Raw genomic sequence first — 19,777 nt, 5'->3', positions numbered from 1 at the left:
CTTAGATATTAGAGCTTTGAAGTCCTCATGACTTCTTATGTATCTTACATGTACAGCCACGTGATGGGGAGAGCTATTTCCAATTAGCATTCACTGAGAAAGATGTAGAGTCAGGCCGGACAGAAAAATATCAGTGTCCCCCTTCCCTGCCACATGACATCTACCAGAAACCCCACCTAAGGATTAGTTAAGGAAGTTTCTCAAAAAATGAAGCTATTTCTCCCAGTGTGGTTTAAATGGAAAAGTTAAAAGGATTTTATGGTTGAGTCAAGTTTACCAAAGTACATTTTGCATATGGGTTGGTACATTAAAGGGAAACTTAAAAATATATATATATTACAGGAAGTATGGTTCTCTAAAAATATAATTTTATCAGCATTTTACAATTTTGGAAGGTCTAAAAGTTTAAAAAAATACGAATTCAAACAATGGCAAACTGCACCTCATACATTAGTAATCCTGGAGCCTATTCTGGGAATGGTTCTTTTCCAAGTTTAATCTCATAAATACTGGACCAGTTAAGTGCATTTTCTTCAATGTCAAAAATGTCTTGCGGTGAATGAAAATTCATGAAAAACAGGATACAACATAACATCTTATTTCCCCCAGACTATGGATATAAGTGGTGTTTATATTAATGTATCTTCATAAAACTGTAATCATAAGATAAAACCAAACTTTTAACTTCTGAAGTTAATCTGAAAGTACATTGGGTGGTAGGGATCAATTCAACAAATATTTATTTTGGAGAAGTACTATAGAACAAGAACCAAACTCAGGCTATATTTGAAGTTAAAGAACAAAGAGTAAATACATTTCAAATTAAGACACCAACAGATTGATGAGTGATGGCCAATGAGCAGGGACACAGAATTATAGAGTCAAATAACAAAACACCAAGGGTGAGTGGGCAATATTTTCGTGGTATCCTAAATGCTGGAGCACTTCTATGAATGTGATCCCGAACTGTGCTCCTGATGAAGTCCAATCCCAAGAAAGGGGAATTCAGAGTTAGGATTAAATATGGTATTTGTATTTAGTGACTGCATGAGAAGTACAAAAATCTAAACGGTAAGATTTGTATTGTGGTGCAAGTGGGTTAGTGTTTCTTAAGACTGACATCCTGACTTTGAAGAAATAATTTTACACTTGCCCCTTACTGGGATGGCATCTCATCACTAATCTGATTTTTTACTTTCCTTCCAGTTGTCCATATTTGTCTCATGAGGAATAAGGGTTCTGAGAAGCAGTGTTTTTCAGAAAATACTGTTTTCTGAGATTCTGTCTTCATTTATGAATCAGGGATGGTTATGAAAATGATAAGAATATGAAGGCTTTCGATAGTATAATCATATATTCAAGTTATTGGGTTGATCAAAAAGTTCATTCGGTGAGCAAATACATCGTTCAATAAAGGTCCTGATGAAAATGAAAAATGTCTTTTATTTTTACTTAAAAGTGAACGAACTTTTTGGCCAAACCAGTATAATTTAGTATTAGAATGGAAAAAACACAATAGAGGCAGTAGACAATAATAACTAGGAGTTACAACTGGAGAACCTGAAAACAGATAATAGTGTGATATTACTATTAAACTTCTTGATTTAGAAAACTGTGTTTTGTTATGTGAGAGAATGTCCTTGTTCTTACAAGGTGTATATTTATGTATTTAAAGGTGAATTGCAACTTTTAATAAACATTTCTACAACTTACAAGCAGTTCAGCAAAATATATGGAAGAGAGGAAGCAAATATGGAAAAATATTAACAGCTGGTGAATCAAGGTGAAGGTACATATGTGTTCATCATACTACTCCTTCCATGTTCTTATGATCTGAAAATTTTAAAACAAAAAAATTGGAGCCTTGAAGCCAGACGGCCTGGGCATAAGTCTTTCCTGGCTCTGCCAATTGGGCAACTTCCTGAAGTTTATCTTAGCTTCCTAAACTCTAAATAAGACTATAATATAGTATAATAAAGGTGTTTACCTCCTAACATTGTCAGAGTATAAAATGAGTCATTATGTGTAGAATTTACAACAGTGATTGACACAAAGAGATCAACAGATATTGCCTATTATTAATAATACTGTCAGCTAGCCCCTCTTCATATGCTGCTTTATTTTTCTCCTTTGCAAGTACCAGCACTGAGACTTTGTTACATATGCATTGGCGTGTTTTCCATCTTCTCCAGGAGAATTTAAGTTCCAAAAGGGTAGAGACTTTGTCTCTTAATGATTGTGATAACCCCAGAATCTGAAACAATGCCTGTCTAGAAAGCTCTCAGTAGATATTTGTTGGCTGTATGAATGAAGCCACAAGTTCATCTCTTCTTGTGACATGTCTGTTCCTATAAATTAGAAAATAAATGCATATAAATAATTTATATATAACACTATTTTCTTATTAAATATAAGTGTAAAAGGAATATACTATTAAACAATTAACTGGCTCCAAGATATCGTAACATCATACTTTAAACTGTGGAAAGCACTTTAAAAAGTTATAATTTAAGGAAAATGGAGCATATAATACTATTAAAAACTATACATCTCAGTATAGAATACTTCAGATCATTTTTGAGCTTCGGAAAATAATAAACTATAGCAAAACTGAAAGATAACAAACTGAACTTACGGGGGCTGCCCTCGTGGTGCAGTGGTTAAGAATCTGCCTGCCAATGAAGGGGACATGGGTTCAAGCCCTGGTCTGGGAAGATCCCACATGCCGTGGAACAGCTAAGCCCATGCGCCACAACTACTGAGCCTGCGCTCTAGAACCCGCAAGCCACAACTACTGAGCCCACGTGCCACAGCTACTGAAGCCCATGTGCCCAGAGCCCATGCTCCGCAACAAGACAAGCAACCGCAATGAGAAACCCGCGCACCGCAATGAAGAATGGCCCCCACTCACCGCAACTAGAGAAAGCCCGGGCACAGCAACGAAGACCCAATGCAGCCAAAAATAAAATAAATAAAATTTTAAAAATAAATAAATATATAAATAAACTGAACTTATAAGGCACCTTATTTCTATCATCATAAACATTTTCAAAGTAACCTACTGCGTGTACTGTATCTACCAACCAGGTGCCAACGCCCCTCATAGGAAGTTAACACAGATGTCAGATGGTTTCCACATTTTATGGAACCTTCTTTTGAAAAAGAAAGGCTGGTGTGGGCTGGAAAGAGAGAGTGAAATGCAATCAACAGATGGGGAAGAGCTTTTAGTAGAGCAGAGCCAGCAGTAAATGAAGTAAAAGGAGAGACTGCTCACCTAAATACAAGGCCCAGAGAAATGGAAATGGGACCTGTCGCCAAAGCCAGGACTGAATCACGTGGTTCCTGATGCACAGGCTGCTGATACCCAGATTTCTGCATCTTGGTTTTCAGTATGATGAGACATACTTGTGTCCTAACAGAGGATCAACGTATCAGTGTAGAACATAACATAACTGGATGATTTCTTCACAGTTTTGACATGACATAGCACTCTCAATTGTAAATCCCAGTATCTAAGCTGTTTTGTTTTTGTTTTTTAACAGAAGCAGCACATCGATGATTCATTTCCAGAGTTTTATCTACTGTGCTCTTTTAACCTTTGAGTGATAAAGTGCTTCATCTTCTTCAGTCAGTACTTATGCTATATTTGTAGAGCTGCCCTTGCTTTTTAGGTGCCCTAATTGGCACCAATTTCTGATGAACTTTCTTCAGTTTACAGTCAGCTGGCTATTCTTCAGTATAAGAAAAGCATATTTCAGCATATTTTGAAAAGTAACCAAGATGAGACGGGCACCATTATTAGGACTGTCTCCCTTCTGAATGTCCATCTCCACCAAGGGAGAAGGAGGAGACAGAACTAAGAGGACCTGGAAAAAAATTTTTAAAAGCATCTTTTTCTTTTAATTGAAGTTCTTAAAGAGGAAAACATGGTGGTGCCCTCTCACTCACTTGCAGGCCAACTCTATGAGTTTGGGTTCACATGTCCAGTTTGGCATCATTTATTAACCGATGACTGGAGTTTTTAGTTCACTTAAAAACTGACCTCATTAAAAAAAAAAAATTGACCTCATTGCTTTAGTAGTACGTCTTAGAGAAATCATCTCATCATTCTGTTTCTCTGGGAATTATTTCTTTATGACATATTTGTATGTTTTTCAATAAAAGATGTGGTAGGTTTTCTTTTTAAAAGTCATAAAGAAACAATTCCTAGAGAAACAAAATTATAGGATGATTTCTCACTCTAAGACATATCAGTAAAGTAATAGGGTCAATTCCAGAAGCAATACATGGAAACCACACACTTCACTTTGTGAAATAAACTCATGTTTATTTCTTTTTACAGAAAGTTCCCAATGTAGTTTAAATAAAGGTAGATCTCAGTGTTGTCCACCACTTCCACCACCTCATCATTTTTAGAATTGAGAGGCTACTAAATTTTATCTAAATTTTGGCTCCTACAGATGAATTAAGTATAAGTTAGGGCCAAGTTCTAAGATAGTTTTTTACAGGATTTGTCTCCCAATTAACATTTCCTCTCTGTCCAAAATTCTAGAGTAATTTTACTACCTGAGACTCTGTTAAGAGAGATCTCGAGCTTGGAAACAAATAGGAAAATAATTTACCAGTACTTCCAGTTTTTTTTTTTTAAGATGTCACAATTTCAACATTAAATCTATTCTGTGAGTTCAAGAGCAGTGAATCATCCTTCTTTCTTTATATTTAATGGTTAACTGCTCTCCCCACCTCTTCTCTTCTAGAATTTCACTGTAGAAAGACTCACAAGCTTAAATGAAATCAGAGGTCCACTGCTTCTCAAGTAGGAGAAGGTGAAGCAATCAGCCTGATTTAGGAAAATAAAAATCCCCACAGTTGCTGGAAAGAGGGGTAGTTTGTAAAGACTCAGTGCCGACATGCCTTCAGAAACCTGAATTCCCGGCAGGAAATGGTCGGGCCTCCAAATCTGCTTGCTCACAGTCAAAGCTCATCTATATATTACAGATTTCAGAGCTTCCCTGGAAGGGTGACACTAAATGACAAACACCAATTCAAAACAACAGTGTGAACAATCAGTCATTTGGATATGTGTAAAAAAAAATTTTTTTTAAAGAAATAAGCCACACTTCTCTGAAATGAGATCAATCAAACATTTAGTACCTATTTATTAAGTGCTTACTTTTTAAAAAGAATAAGACTGAGCTAGGTCCTATGAGAAATTAGAAGTCTGTTTATGGTTTAGAAGTCTAGATACAGTTTCTGTCATTAGTAGAATCAACTTGCAAAACTAGGACCGATACACAAAATAATCTGTATCAAAATATACAAACCACCAGCAACTTAACAAGTCAAAATCCTTTTCACGCAAGGGTGAGGAAATTCAAAGAAGTGGGCCAAAGGGAAACATGACACAAATAACAGAAAATCCTCTAGAAATGAACCGATCCATATAAAAACTAAGCAAAAGCTCCAGGGTTCTCTTACCTGCGTTCATGCTGCGGCATTAAAAGGACATGATCGCCAATAAATAACTATCATCACATTCCAATTATATAATTTACCTTTATAGACACTTTCTTATGAAACTTCATAGCATTTTGTTGTTATGATCTCATTTATCTTTCAGTTAATAATGAAAAACTATTATTGTCTCCACTTAGTTGATATTCCCTAAGACCAGAGGTAGTATCTGCTCAGAACAAAAATGAGGATATACTAATTTGAGGAACTTTACATCAAGAGAGCTAGATAAACTGATTGTTAATCTTGGTGTGATACTGGGAAATACCAACAGCATGATTAGTTGAGGTTTGTGCCTCAAAGCAAAACTCTTAAATTTTTGCACATTGGCACTGAAGAATGAACTAGGATATTTTCTCCATTGGTACAACAGCCTTCTGGGATGGGGAATCTCTCCACATGTGTGAAAGGAACATCTCCATATGTGCAAAGAGAATGTCAGCTACTGGGGCCCGTGGCACCTCTGTTCATGAGGATTTGGCTTCTGATTCTGCATCAGCTGATCCCCACGTTATCTCACCTGTGCATCAGGATTACAGGCCTCACAGAACATCATTACTAACTGCAACGGCAGGATAACCTGAAACCCACTGTGACGTGAGCCATAATAAAATTATTTTAATTTAAAAAGCTTTTCCTATTCATCTGCTTTGAGAGGAACCACAAGGAAATTACTCCGGAAATATATGCCTTTCTGGGTTTCAAGAGAGAATCTTGTACATAAGCTTATGCAGGTCATTTATGTTTTCTTCTGGAAGGCTCTAGTAAGCCAGGGCACAAGAATATGGGCAGCAGAGAAGAGCCCAATTGGCTTCTTTCGGTGATGGGCATAGAACAATGTGATGCACACATGTGGGAACAAGAGGAGATCTGACTCTTCCACAAATGCCCGGGAACTGCTCGGAATCACCAGCCTCAAATCCTGCCTGGTCTTGGGGCTGGACTATTCCTCCTCACTTCACAAAAGCCTGAGAAGAAAGATGAAGAAGGCAGACATTTCTTTTCTCTGCCCATGAAGAATGACACTCAGAGAGCCTCTTGTACCTTCTTACCCTATTGTCTTAGTTTTAAGTCTGGTGAGAGAAATGGATGCAGAAGACACATGGTGTGCCACCAAAAAAGATGTATCCCTAAGCAAAATCCAAAATTAAAAAGACATTATAAAGGGAGCTTTATTTGCACAAAGTTGATTAAGTGGACAGTATGCCTCCAAAGCACTGAAAATCACTGGTCATATGACATTTCAAAATGATTATTGAATTGAACTGAAAAATCCCTGGAGCCAAATTTAAGGTCTCCCTTAAAACTCTCAAATTTAGGATCAAAGATTTAGCAACCATGTAAGCAACGGTAAGAATTCCTTTTCAGGGGAATAACCATCATTTTACTCAGACTTTTATAAAAATTCTTTTACTCCTTGTAATTATTACTTCTAGGATTCTAACATGCAGGCAACTTCGCTTCCTTTAGCTGTTTCCATGAGGTTTACACAAATGACGTGGCCAGTCGAGGGGAGGCTGGTCCCCAATATTCCTCCCTCTCCTCTGACTCTCCTCCACCTTCCCCCCAGTGCTCTAAACCATGGGCAGGATTCTATTCTGGGGCCCAAATGAGGGCCTCTTCAAGGACTGGTGTTTGAGGAGATAAAGGGCCTGAAAGAGGCCAGGTGAATCAACCAGCTTTGAGCCCAACTGGGAGAAGTGAGACAGGGTCTCTTTGCTTATAATAATGACAAGAACGTTTCTCTGCCCATCACATTTTTTCCTTCAGGCCCCTCTCATAGAGCAAATTTACATCCTGTAAGAGGTCTAAGGTTTGAAGTGTCCACCTGGTTTTCAAAGTACACTCTATAGAGGCATTACCTGAGCTAATCCACACACAAAAAAAATCTCTTTGTTTTTAAAAGATAGACAGACCTTCTTGAGCAATGAATGGGCTCACAGTATCAGCACGTTTGGGAAGGGTGGTTTTTGTCGCTCAAGAGAACAGGGATACCCACTTAAAGTTCAATCACCTATTTCATAATCAAAGCCTCTCTCTATTGTCACCTCCCTCACCTTCTCTTTAGGAAACTCCTCAAAGGGGATGAAGCTCCCCAACGACGGGGACGAAAGTGGCATTCTTTGCAGAAAGAGGAGTCCCTCACTTCTGAGCCCCTGACCAATGCCTGCAGCTGCTTCATTCTGAGCTTTACTCAGAGCCCTGAGACACGCTTTAGGCCTTAAGGAGGTTCTGTTAATTATCATCAAACCACTTCTGATTGTCATAAAAAGAAAAAAAAAAAAAGTTTAAGGATTTCCCACTGCAATAAGGGTCCCCACTTAAGTCTATACTGTCAGTCTAAAAGGACATATTGGGCAATTTCACATGTTTATTTAGCAGTATTTGGTGGAAGAACACAGTTTAGTAAATAAGAATATTTCTCTTTGTTATGATATGCCAAATATGTATTTCAAAATCAGTAAAATTTCAATAAAAAGTTGAATGAAAATAATGATTTTTTAGACAGGAATCAGACAGGAAAAGGAAATTAAAGGTATCTGAATTGGAAGAGAAGTGGTAAAGCTGTCGTTATATATAGAAGACGTGATACTATATAGAGAAAACCCTAAAGACTCCACACAAAAACTACTAGAACTGATAAATGAATTCAGCAAGGTAGCAGGACACAAGATTAACATACAGAAATTGGTTGCATTTCTTTACACTAACAGTGAAATATCAGAAAAGGAATGTATAAAAACAATCGCTTTTAAAATCATATCCAAAAAAAATTAAAATACTTAGGAATAAACCTGATTAAGGAGGTGAAAGACTTTTATGCTGACAACTAGAAAACATTAATAAAGGAAACTGAAGATGATTCAAGGAAATAGAAAGCTATCCCAAGCTCTTGGATTGGAAGAATTAATATTGTTAAAATGACTATACTACCCAAAGCAATCCACAGATTTAAGGCAATTGTTATCAAATTACCCGTGACATTTTTCACAGAACTGGAACCAATACTCCTAAAATTTATATGGAACCATAGAAGACCCAGAATTGCCAAAGCAATCCTGAGGAAAAAGAACAAAGCAGGAGGCATAACCCTCCCAGACTTCAGACAATACTACAAAGCTACAGTAATCAAAATGGCATGGTATTGGCATAAAAACAGACTATGGATAAACGGAACAGAATAGAGAGCCCAGAAATAAACCCACACACCTACAGTTAACTGATCTTTGATGAAGGAGGCAAAACTATACAATGGAGAAAAGACAGTCTCTTTAGCAAGTGGTGCTGGGAAAGTTGGACAGTGCATGTAAATCAGTGAAGTTAGAACACACCCTCACACCATACACAAAAGTAAACTCAAAATGGCTTAAAGACTTAATCATAAGACATGACACCATAAAGCTCCTAGAAGAGAAGACAGGCAAAACATTCTCTGACACAAATCGTACCAATGTTTTTTTAGGTTAGTCTCCCAAGGCAATAGAAATAAAAGCAAAAATAAACAAATAGGACTAATCAAAGTTACAAGCTTTTGTATACCAAAGAAAACCATAAAACAAAAAAGGCAACCTATGTACTGGGATAAAATAATTGCAAATGATGAGACTGACAAGGGCTTAATTTTCAAAATATACAAACAGCTCATACTCCTCAACAACAAAAAACCAAACAACCCAATTGTAAACTGGGCAGAAGACCTAAATAGACATTTTTCCAAAGAGGACATACAGATGACCAACAGGCACATGAAAAGATGCTCAACATCTCTAATTGTTAGAGAGACGCAAAGCAAAACTACAAAGAGGTACCACCCCACACCAGTCAGAATGGCCATCATTGAAAAGCCTACAAATAACAAATTCTGAAGAGGGTGTGGAGAAAAGGGAACCCTCCTACACTGTTGGTGGGAATGTAAGTTGGTGCAGCCACTGTGGAAAACAGTATGGAGGTTCCAATTCCACTTCTGGGCATATATCCAGACAAAACTATTATTGAAAAAGATACATGCACCCCCTATGTTCACAGCAGCACTATTCACAATAGCCAAGACATGCAAACAACCTAAATGTCCACTGACAGATGAACAGATAAAGATGTGGTACATAAAATGTAAAATAGATAGCTAGTGGGAAGCAGCTGCATAGCACAGAGATCAGCCTGGTGCTTTGTGACCACCTAGGGGGTGGGAGGGAGACTCAAGAGGGAGGAGATATGGGGATATATGTATACGTAAAGCTGCTTCACTTTGTTACACAGCAGAAACTAACACAACATTGTAAAGCAATTATACTCCAATAAAGATGTTAAAAATAAATAAATTTCTGAAAAAAAAGATGTGGTACATATATACAATGGAATACTACTCAGTCATAAAAAAGAATGAAATAATGCCATTTGCAGCAACATGGATAGACCTAGAGATTATCATACTAAGTGAAGTAAGTCAGAAAGAGAAAGACAAATACCACATGATATCACTTATATGTGGAATCTAAAATATGACACAAATGAACTTATCTGAAACAGAAACAGACTCAGAGGTATAGAGAACAGACTTGCAGTTGCCAAGGGGAAGGTGGGATGGGGGAGGGATGGATTGGGAGCTTGGGGTTAGCAGATGCAAACTATTATATACAGAATGGATAAACAACAAGGTGCTACTGTATAGCACAGGGAACTATATTCAATATCCTGTGATAAACCATAATGGAAAAGAAAATAAAAAAGAATGTGTGTGTGTGTGTGTGTGTGTGTGACTGAATCACTTTGCTGTACAGCAGAAATTAACACAATTTTGTAAATCAACTACAATTTTAAAAAAAAGAATGATTTATTATAACATCAACTGATTGAAGCTATACTTTTCTTTAAAGCCAGCAGGCAATTTCTGAAAAATGTCCATTTAAATATGTCAATGTATTTTATGCATGGTATTCATTTTGGTTTCTACTCATTCTACCTTCATCACTTGCCAAATAAGAGACCCTTATATTATCTTCAAATAAAAGTGCTCACAGTAGACACATACTGCAAGAGCAGATAAGGGCAAATTAATGATCATTTCTGATAGATATGATTATTTAAATTACCCACCTCTAAGCAATGAAGTTAATAAATTAATCTTATAAATAAGTGCAGGCAGAACACTTCAGTGTAGCGATTTATGGTAGGACACACAAACTTCATGTAAATATACACTAAATTTACTGGCCCATGTGTATTTTTTTCTGAAGGTACACAATTAAACCTCATTTAATAAGAGTTAGCTGGCACAGCAGAGTCAGGAAAACAAATACTCTTATTCAATATAATACTTTAAATGGAGCACTAGCTTCAAAACTGTTTTCATCATGGTTTAAAGTTTACACTTCTCCAATTTAATCCTTTGTGCCATATTCAGTAGTAATCTTTTCCTTTGTTACTAACATAACACAAGTTCATATTAGGCGTGTGACCCAAAAATGGCCACTCTGAATCAGAGCATTTAATGTAGTAAATTGATCATCCCTCAACACAGCTGCAAGACTGAAAACTGTAGTCTTACTGGATCTTTTGCATACTCTGCTGGAAGACAAGACCCTCATTATCTTAAAAAGAAACCCTACCCACTAACCTTCTAAGCTTAAAACTTGGGATCAAGGCAAAAGCAGTACAAGTGGTTACCAATTAAGCAGATAATATACAACACTTTGCCCTATTTCAGTGCCAAACTGGGAAACTGCCCTCTATTAAAATCTATCATCAAAAGCAGCTACTGCTGCTGTTTCCTAAGAGGTATGTTCTCATTTCTAATTGGAGGACCTTATTGAAGGGTCAACTAGTGTACCTGTTTCAAGAATGAGGGAATCATCAACTCCCATGAAGTTCTCTTTCAGGGACTCCAGGGAGCAGTTCCAAGGGATTTAATGAAGACTTCAGTGTCAGAGACAAAGGGCCGACTGCATTAGGCTAGAATCCAGTTGTATTTCTTTACTAGTAAGAGCACATCCGCCTCTTCTCTCTTTCAGTTTTGTTTGCAAAAAGAAAAAAAGGGAAAGAAAACCAGGTAACCAGGGAGAAGTCTTAAGGAGACAGCTGTGGTTCACCTTCTTTAACCTACTGAAGAAAACTCAGGGAATGTAAATACCAAAAGAGCAGAGTGGGTTATTTTTAAAAAATACTTAGCTTTTGCTTTGATTTAAAGTAAAACCTATTGGGCTTCCCTGGTGGCGCGGTGGTTGAGAAAAAAAAAAAAAAAAAAAAAAGTAAAACCTATTAAATACAAAATATCAATCTGTTTAATCATGATAAAGATGATGGCTGCTGATCTGTGTCAACCCTTGGGCTGCAGTCATATATACTGAATTTGCATGGAAGCCCTCTTCAACTGACAACATTTTCTTTGTGCCAAGGGCCTCTAGGTGTAGAGGATCATCCAAAGAAGTTTTTTTTGTTTTGTTTTGTTTTGGTTTGGTTTGGTTTTTTGCGGTACGCGGGCCTCTCACCGCTGTGGCCTCTCCCGTTGCGGAGCACAGGACAGAAATACCAAAAGAGCAGACTGGACTGTATTAAAAAATACCTAGCTGTTGATTTGATTGAGAAAAGAAAACTTTTAAATATAAAAAATGAATCTGTTTAATCATGATAACGATGATGGCTGCTGATCTGTGTCAACCCTTGGGCTGCAGTCATAAATGCATTTGCATGGAAGCCCTCTTCAACTAAAAACATTTTCTTTGTGCCAATAGGATAAAGGGCTCTAGGTGTAGAGATCATCCAAAGAAGTTTTGAAATCCATTTTTCCAGATCCTTTCAGATAAGCAAGCTACTCCCTGAATATAATCTCACCTTGGTGTTCTTTCTGGGGAACATATTTAATTACTTCAGAGGGTGAGCACAAATGCTGCATACATTTCATCTACCTGTTTTAAGGATATTACCTAGGAAGTGCTTCCATTTTTTGCTTATTCCTGAAATTTTAAACACAGTTTGAGGAGTTCATTCTTACAAATACAGTACTTGTTTTTGAAAGTTCCCCTCAGGACTCCAAGAATGATTGTCACCACTCCCCTGCCTCTGGTTCCTATGTAGGTCTTTGCTGCTATCACATCTCCCCCAATTCCGACACGCTCATGGGGGGGTCAACAGTGACGGCGATAAGCCTGGGAGAGAGAACATCCTGGAAGCTCGCTGCTACTCCCAGGATCACAGGGAGCCAGGGAAGATGATGGAGGCCTGGCCCACCTAAGCGGGGTAACTCAAAGAAACAGCACTGGGCTCCCCCTCTGCAGTTTGCTCGCAGTTTCGTAGGTTCCCGAAATCAGGGTGTTGAGACACATGCAACGCTGCTTCCTACTCATTTTAGGAGAAGAGGGATGTAAGCTTTCTGCACTTAGATAAGTAACTTCAAGTAACCAAACGACCAGACTTTCTCCACCTCCGCAGCCAGCTAGACAATGTAAAGAGAAAGCACTCTTGGCTCTGGAGGGTAAGATTTTGAGTATCTTCTCCTGACACTTATTAGCTCATGACATATAAGTGAATAACACATTTCTAAACTGATACTCTCCAAATGAGGGACATAGCATTAGGAGTAGTATCTTCCACCTTTGCTCTATACCTACTCACTTTTGTTATGGTTTGGAGAATCATTTTGAATGGGGTGGTAGGAAAAATGGGGAAAATATCTGATGAGAACATCATTAAGTTCAAGAAACATTTATTGAAAAGAAATAAATTTGGAGTCAGACAGTTTTAAATTCTGATTCTACTGCTATTTGACTCAGGGTAAGTTATTAATCTCAAGACTCAGTTCCCTAACTGGAAAACAGGGCTAACCCTGTGGGGCTGCTATGAGAATCCAGAACAACAATGAAGCTCCTGGTGTGATGCTAACATGGACCAGGAGCCCAGCCCAACAGGGGGACAGTGAGGGGTGGTGTTTGTCAAACAGCAGGTGCACCCAATGGATCATGATGTCCATTTTGTACCTCACGACCATCATTTTGTCTTTTATATGAACTAGAATAGGACTGATAGAATAGAAAATATCAGAGTACAGAGCAAGAGTAATATCGTTTTGTGAAATTTTTGTTCCTCTCTGTGTGTGCGCACGTGCACACACACTTGAAATCACGATATGAAGCAGTTCTATCGTGTCAGCGGTCAACAGTGCGTTGAAGTCATTAGCAGAGTGGTTAGCTTCTCAGGTTATGGAGTCAGAAATCTCCATAAATTAAATTTGAATCCTGTTTGTATATTTTGGAAATTAATCCCTTGTGGGTTGCATCATTTGCAAATATTTTTTCCCATTCCGTAGGTTGTCTTTTCATTTTGTTCATGGTTTCCCTTGCTGTGCAAAAGCCTTTAAGTTTAGTTAGGTCCCATCTGTTTATTTTTGTTCTTGTTTCCATTACTCTAAGAGATCCAAGAAAATATTGCTGCGAATTATGTCAAAGAGTGTTCTGCCTATGTTTTCCTCTGGGTGTTTAATAGTCTTTAATTCATTTTGAGTTTATTTTGTATATGGTGTTAGAGAATGTTCTAATTTCATTATGTGTAGCTGTCCAGGTTTCTCAGTACCACTTATTGAAGAGACTGTCTTTTCTCCATTGTATATTCTTGCCTCCTTTGTCTTAGATTAACTGACCATAAGTGTGTGGTTTTATTTATGGGCTTTCTGTTCTGTTCCATTGATCTATGGGTCTGATTTTTGTGCCAGTACCATACTGTTTTCATTACTGTAGCTTTTTAGTGTAGCCTCAAGTCAGGGAGTGTGATTCCTCCAGCTTCTTACTTCTTTCTCAAGGTTGTTTTGACTATTCAGGGTCTTTTCTGTTTCCATACAAATTAAAAAAAATTTTGTTCTAGTTCTGTGAAAAATGCCATTGGTAATTTGATAGGGATTGCATTAAATCTGTAGATTGCTCTGGTAGTATGGTCATTTTAACAATATTGATTCTTCCAATCCAAGAACACAGTACACATTTCCATCTGTGTTGTCTTCCATTTTTTTCATCAGAATCTTAGTTTTTGGAGTACAGGTCTTTTGCCTTCTTAAGTGGGTTTATTCCTAGGTTTTCTTTTTTTTTTTTTTTTTTTTTGATGCAGTGGTAAATGGGATTGTTTCCGTAATTTCTCTTTCTGATATTTTGTTGTTAGTGTATAGAAATGCAAAAGATTTCTGTATATACAACAACTTATACAGCTCAATATCAAAAAACCAAACAACCCAATCAAAAAATAGGCATAAGATCTAAACAGACATTTCTCCAAAGAAGACATACAGATGGCCAAAAGGCACATGAAAAGATGCTCAATGTCACTAATTATTAGAGAAATGCAAATCAAAATTACAATGAGGTATCACCTCACACCAGACAGAATGTCCATCATTAAAAAGTCTACAAAAAATAAATGGTGGAGATGGTGTGGAGAAAAAGGGGCCCTCCTACACCATTGGTGGGAATGTAAATTGGTGCAGCTATTATGGAAAACAGTATGGAGGTTCCCTAAAAAACCAAAAAAAGAGTTAACATATGATCCAGAAATTCCATTCCTGGTCATATATCCGGAAAAGATGAAAACCCTAATTCAAAAAGATACATGCACCCCAATGTCCACAGCAGCACTACTTACAATAGCGAAGACATAGAAACAGTACACATACACACACACACACAGGAATATTACTCAGCCATAACAGAGAATGAAATAATGCCATTTGCAGCAACACAGATGGAGCTAGAGACTGTCATACTAAGTGAAGTAAGTCAGACAGAGAAAGACAAATATCACATATCTCTTATATGTGGAATCTAAAAAAATGATAGAAATAAACTTAGTTACAAAACAGAAATAGACTTACAGACACAGAAAACAAACTAATTGTTACCAAAGGGGAAAGTGACAGGGAGGGATAAATTAGGAATTTGGGATTAACAAATATACACTACTGTATATAAAAAAGATAAACATGGTCCTGCTTTGTAGCAAATGGAACTATATTCAATATATTGCAATAACCTATATTATAAAAGAATCTGAAAATTTTAAGTATATATAACTTTTATATATATAAAATCACTTTGCTATACACCTGAAACACTGTAAATCAACTACACTTCAATTTAAAAAAAAACCCACACACACACACACACACACACACACACACTATTTGAATCCTGGCTCTGCCACTTACTTGGTAAGTGGGGTAAGCTCACAATGCCTTGGTTTTTAAATCTGTCAGATAAGGATGACGAGAGAATTGTGAGGATTAAGTGGCAGATGGTAGGAAAAGAGGTTAAAACGTGTTAAGGATTCTGCGATTGTTAGGAATTATTATTAATACTTGTGTAAATTGTCAGGGCCTGCAACAAGCACTAGAGCAACAGAAATGAGAGACACAGGCCCTCTCTTCAAGGAGAGGAAGAATATAGTCGAGAATGTGGGGAGGGATGAGAAAAAAATGCCAGAGGTCTTGGTGGGGAACTGGAAAGTACAGGTGGGTACAGGGTGGTAGTCTGGAAAGAACCTGGTGGGAGGGGAGCCAGAAATCAAAAGAATACAAAAAAGTGATATTCTCTCCTCGTTCTTGGTAGAAAATATTAGATACATTTCTCTGTTAATGCTTTTCCCCCAAACTCCTACTGTGTTTTTTTTTTTTTTTGCTTTACTCTTTAAATTTATATAAACAATTTGGTTTTTTTTTTAGAAATGATAATTTTGTATATTAAAAAACATAGGTTTATGTTTATACTCTTTAGCATGTGTGAGTTATTTGAAGAATACAACTTTTCATAGCGTTACCCATATTTGAATTTCCATATAGGCTGCAATCCTGATGGAAACAATTTGGTTTTTATTATAAGCAATAAATATAAAGAAAATCACCAAGGATCACAAAAACATTAACAGAAATTAAAGAGCAAAGTCAGTCCTGAATGTGTTACTCTTTTATATAAGTAGAAATAATACCTAAAAGTTTAGTGCCCTGATCCTTAAGAACAATGATAGTTCCTATCGACTGAGTGTTCCCAAGAACCAGGCATGGGCCACAAATGTTTTCACACCCACTTACATCTTCACAGCAAATCTGTGTGGCAGTAGTTCCTAGACCTGGTTTAAGAATGAGGAGGACTATGAAGCTTGGAAGCCAAGTGACTTCATCAAGGTCACACACTCGTATGAGGCAGAACAGGAATAAAGATGTAGGTCATATTGACACTCAGTCTACGCTCTTAAATATTCTATCCCTGGCTGCCTCCTGAATGATTTCCTGGAACCTTTACACACCGCACAGTGTCTACAGATTCTCTCCCTCTAAGCAACCAATACTGCGCCCTGGAGACAAACACATAAAAAGTGGAAAATAAAGGTTCTGTGTTTACAGTGGTTGGTGATCATTATCTACATGGATACAAAGCTTAGCACTGTTTTATAAACACACTCTGGAGTGTGTACACAGAGCATGCTCAAAAGTAGGGTGGAAACTGGTGGAACAGAACCAAAACCTGGTGATGTCAAGGTATATTTAGTCTTTGCTCAGATGTGCTTCCAAACATTTTTGGCAGAGCCAAGAATCATCCAACCTTTATTTATAGAGTTCTTTACGTACACAAACATACAGCCTTTTCTTATTAAGAAACATTAAAGATAATGCAGGGCACGCTTCCAGATCCTTTCATCCGAGAATGTGAAAGGACTTTAGAGACATGCCCATTATTTCTGCAAAACAGTCTCATTTGGCCATTTCAGAAATGGGCACAATCAAAACTTAAAACTTGGAAATCTAAACTCATTTATTTTCTACTATAATCACTAAGTCATGAATCTAATAGCCAGAGGGAATCTTTAAATACAGGGATTATATGTACTGAAAAGTTCTTCCCATTTTTTCCTGAAAGGGATCTCTTAAAAAATTTCTTTTTAATTGTGGTAAAATACACATAAAATTTACCACTTTAACCATTTTTGAGTGTACAGTTCAGTGGTATTAAATACATTCACATTGTTGTACAGCCATCACCACCATCCAGCCACAGAACTCCTTTCATCTTGCAAAAGTGAAACTCGGTACCTATTAAACAACAACTCCCCACTTCTCCATCCTGGCAGCCACCATTCTACTTCTTGTCTCCATGAATTGAGTACTCTAGGTACCTCATATTAGTACAATCATACCGTATTTGTCCTTTGCGACTGGCTTATTTCACTTAGCATAATGTTCTCAAGGTTCATCTGTGCTGTAGCATGTGTCTGAATTTCCTTCTTTTATAAGGCTGAATAATACTGCACTGTATATATATGTACCACATTTTGTTTATCCATTCATCTGTTGATGCACCCTTGGGTGCCTCCACCTTTTTGCAATTGAGAACAATGCTGCTATGAACATGCTTGTACAGAGAGCTCTTCAAGACCCGGTTTCAATTCTCTGGGGTTTATAACCTTATGCAGAATTACTGGATCATATAATAATTAGATTTTTAACTTTTTTGAGGAAACTCCATCTTGTTTTCCACAGCGGCTGCACCATTTTATACTCCTACCAGCAATGCACGAGGATTGTAATTTCTCCACATCCTAGTCAACGCTTGTTATTTTCTCTTTTTTTTTTTTTGATAGTAGACATCTTAAGGGGTGTGAAGTGGCATCTCATTGTGGTCTGGAAGGAATATCTTGATTTCAAAAATACTTAGAGTGATTCCAGGTATTTTAGAGGCCAGGGGTAGGTAGCAACTGCTGTACTCAGTCATAAGACACAAGTCCACATTCTCCTTCCTTTGGGTGCCATGTTCTATATGCTTCCTAATAAACAGGCATTACAGAGCTCATTATACCCACATTCCAGGATGAACATTTGCCTGGATCTTTTTGTGTCGTCTCCTCTTTGTGTTTCTCATCTCAAGAGGGTGTTTTTCTGAGCTTCCCTTGATGGCCAGATAATTGTAGAGAATTTTTTTTAAAAAACCTCAAAATTAAAAAACAAAATTAGCAAGGCTGTCAAAGTAGAGGGCAGGATGGAAGATGAAGGCACAAGGCCTATGTTGCCCTTGGGTATATACCTGTAGGATAGTAATTACCCAGTAAATATTCACTGAATTATGTTGGGTGGGTGAACCATAAGGAATGGCAGAAGCTTCTACTGTGCATATAATCCAATCTCTAAAACAATACCTGAAAGTCATACATCTTTAAGAAGCAGAACAAAAGAGAACAGAATCAGAGCCCAGGGAGAGAAGGTCAGTTCAACGCTCCACCATCACAGCAACTGTGTAGGGGGTCTACGGGAAGCACTCCACATGCACTGACTTACGCAGTCCTCACAGCAGCTCGATGAGTTGGTCCTGTCAGCTGCCTCGTAAGAGGGAGAACACTGAGGTGCACAGAGATGGGACTCCGTGTCCTGTGCTCTTCCTCGTTATTCTGTACTGCCTGCCTGGTTAATCATTTATTAAGGGTTGAATTCTAAAAGGTTCCCCAGAGCATCAATACACCCTGTAATCCTCAAAGCTCCACAGTTTCACAAAGCCTTTCAGGGAGATAATCACCTTTGAAAAGGTAGCTTTATTTCCTACAGCAAAATTCCATCTTTAAGACACTTAAAATTCATGTTTCTCAATAGGAACCTCTCCAGCGCTAAGCTAAGCATTTATCGTTTTGTTCTCAGTATTATGTGGTTATCAGTGGATGAGATTGTGGCACCTGAGGAAGTGAGTCCAGAAATCTGTCTGGGTCAGTGATTAAATCACAGGCACACAAAACAAACGAAAGAACTAACAAACCAACCCTGGTATCTGATGGAAGTATCTGCTGAAAACTCCTGCTGCTAAAAATATGCTCTATTGGGGGAAAACGGATCAACACTTTCATGCAATTTGAAAAAACTAATCAACTTAAAAGCAATTAAACTTAGGTGCCTTATAAAAAGAACATGTGAGAATGTTCTGACGTGCATACCCGAGGTACAACTGACATTTCCTTCCTTAAATGGTGAAATCCAATTATGGATGTCAGGATCCCATCGATGGAAATTTCACCTTCAGGTTCTAACAGTCTAAAAAGGGCAGCGATGAGGGAACTTTTTCCAGCTCCTGTTCTTCCCACAATGCCAACCTGTAAAGAGATCCATCGGGATTAAGAATTGACAATACGCAACAAACCTAGGAGAAACCCTGGCTGTTGAAGATGAATTTTTAAAGTTCTATATAAAGAGTAGTCTATAAGTTTCTCAACCATGGCACTGTTGACATTATGAGCTAGATAATTCATTGTTGGGGGG

At 37.6% G+C, this 19,777-nt stretch overlaps 1 protein-coding gene and 1 long non-coding RNA gene across 2 annotated transcripts in view; both read right to left on the bottom strand.

The window, feature by feature from the left end:
• LOC102978232 (ATP-binding cassette sub-family C member 4-like) overlaps positions 1-19,777 on the bottom strand; it is a 128,083-nt gene that overhangs the window by 46,910 nt on the left and 61,396 nt on the right. The window contains 1 exon segment of the mRNA XM_055089379.1: positions 19,456-19,611. Coding sequence (XP_054945354.1) covers positions 19,456-19,611 — 156 coding nt within the window.
• Positions 1,469-19,720, bottom strand: LOC102978033 (uncharacterized). The gene is made up of 5 exons (XR_003682608.2): positions 19,456-19,720; positions 11,342-11,515; positions 3,275-3,412; positions 2,636-2,672; positions 1,469-2,348 (listed from the first exon to the last, which is right to left on the bottom strand). It is a non-coding gene; the product is annotated as an uncharacterized lncRNA (long non-coding RNA).

The sequence above is a fragment of the Physeter macrocephalus genome, chromosome 13 (assembly GCF_002837175.3).
Source record: "Physeter macrocephalus isolate SW-GA chromosome 13, ASM283717v5, whole genome shotgun sequence".
Taxonomy (NCBI): Eukaryota; Metazoa; Chordata; class Mammalia; order Artiodactyla; family Physeteridae; genus Physeter; species Physeter macrocephalus.
This window is presented reverse-complemented; position numbering and strand designations above follow the sequence as displayed.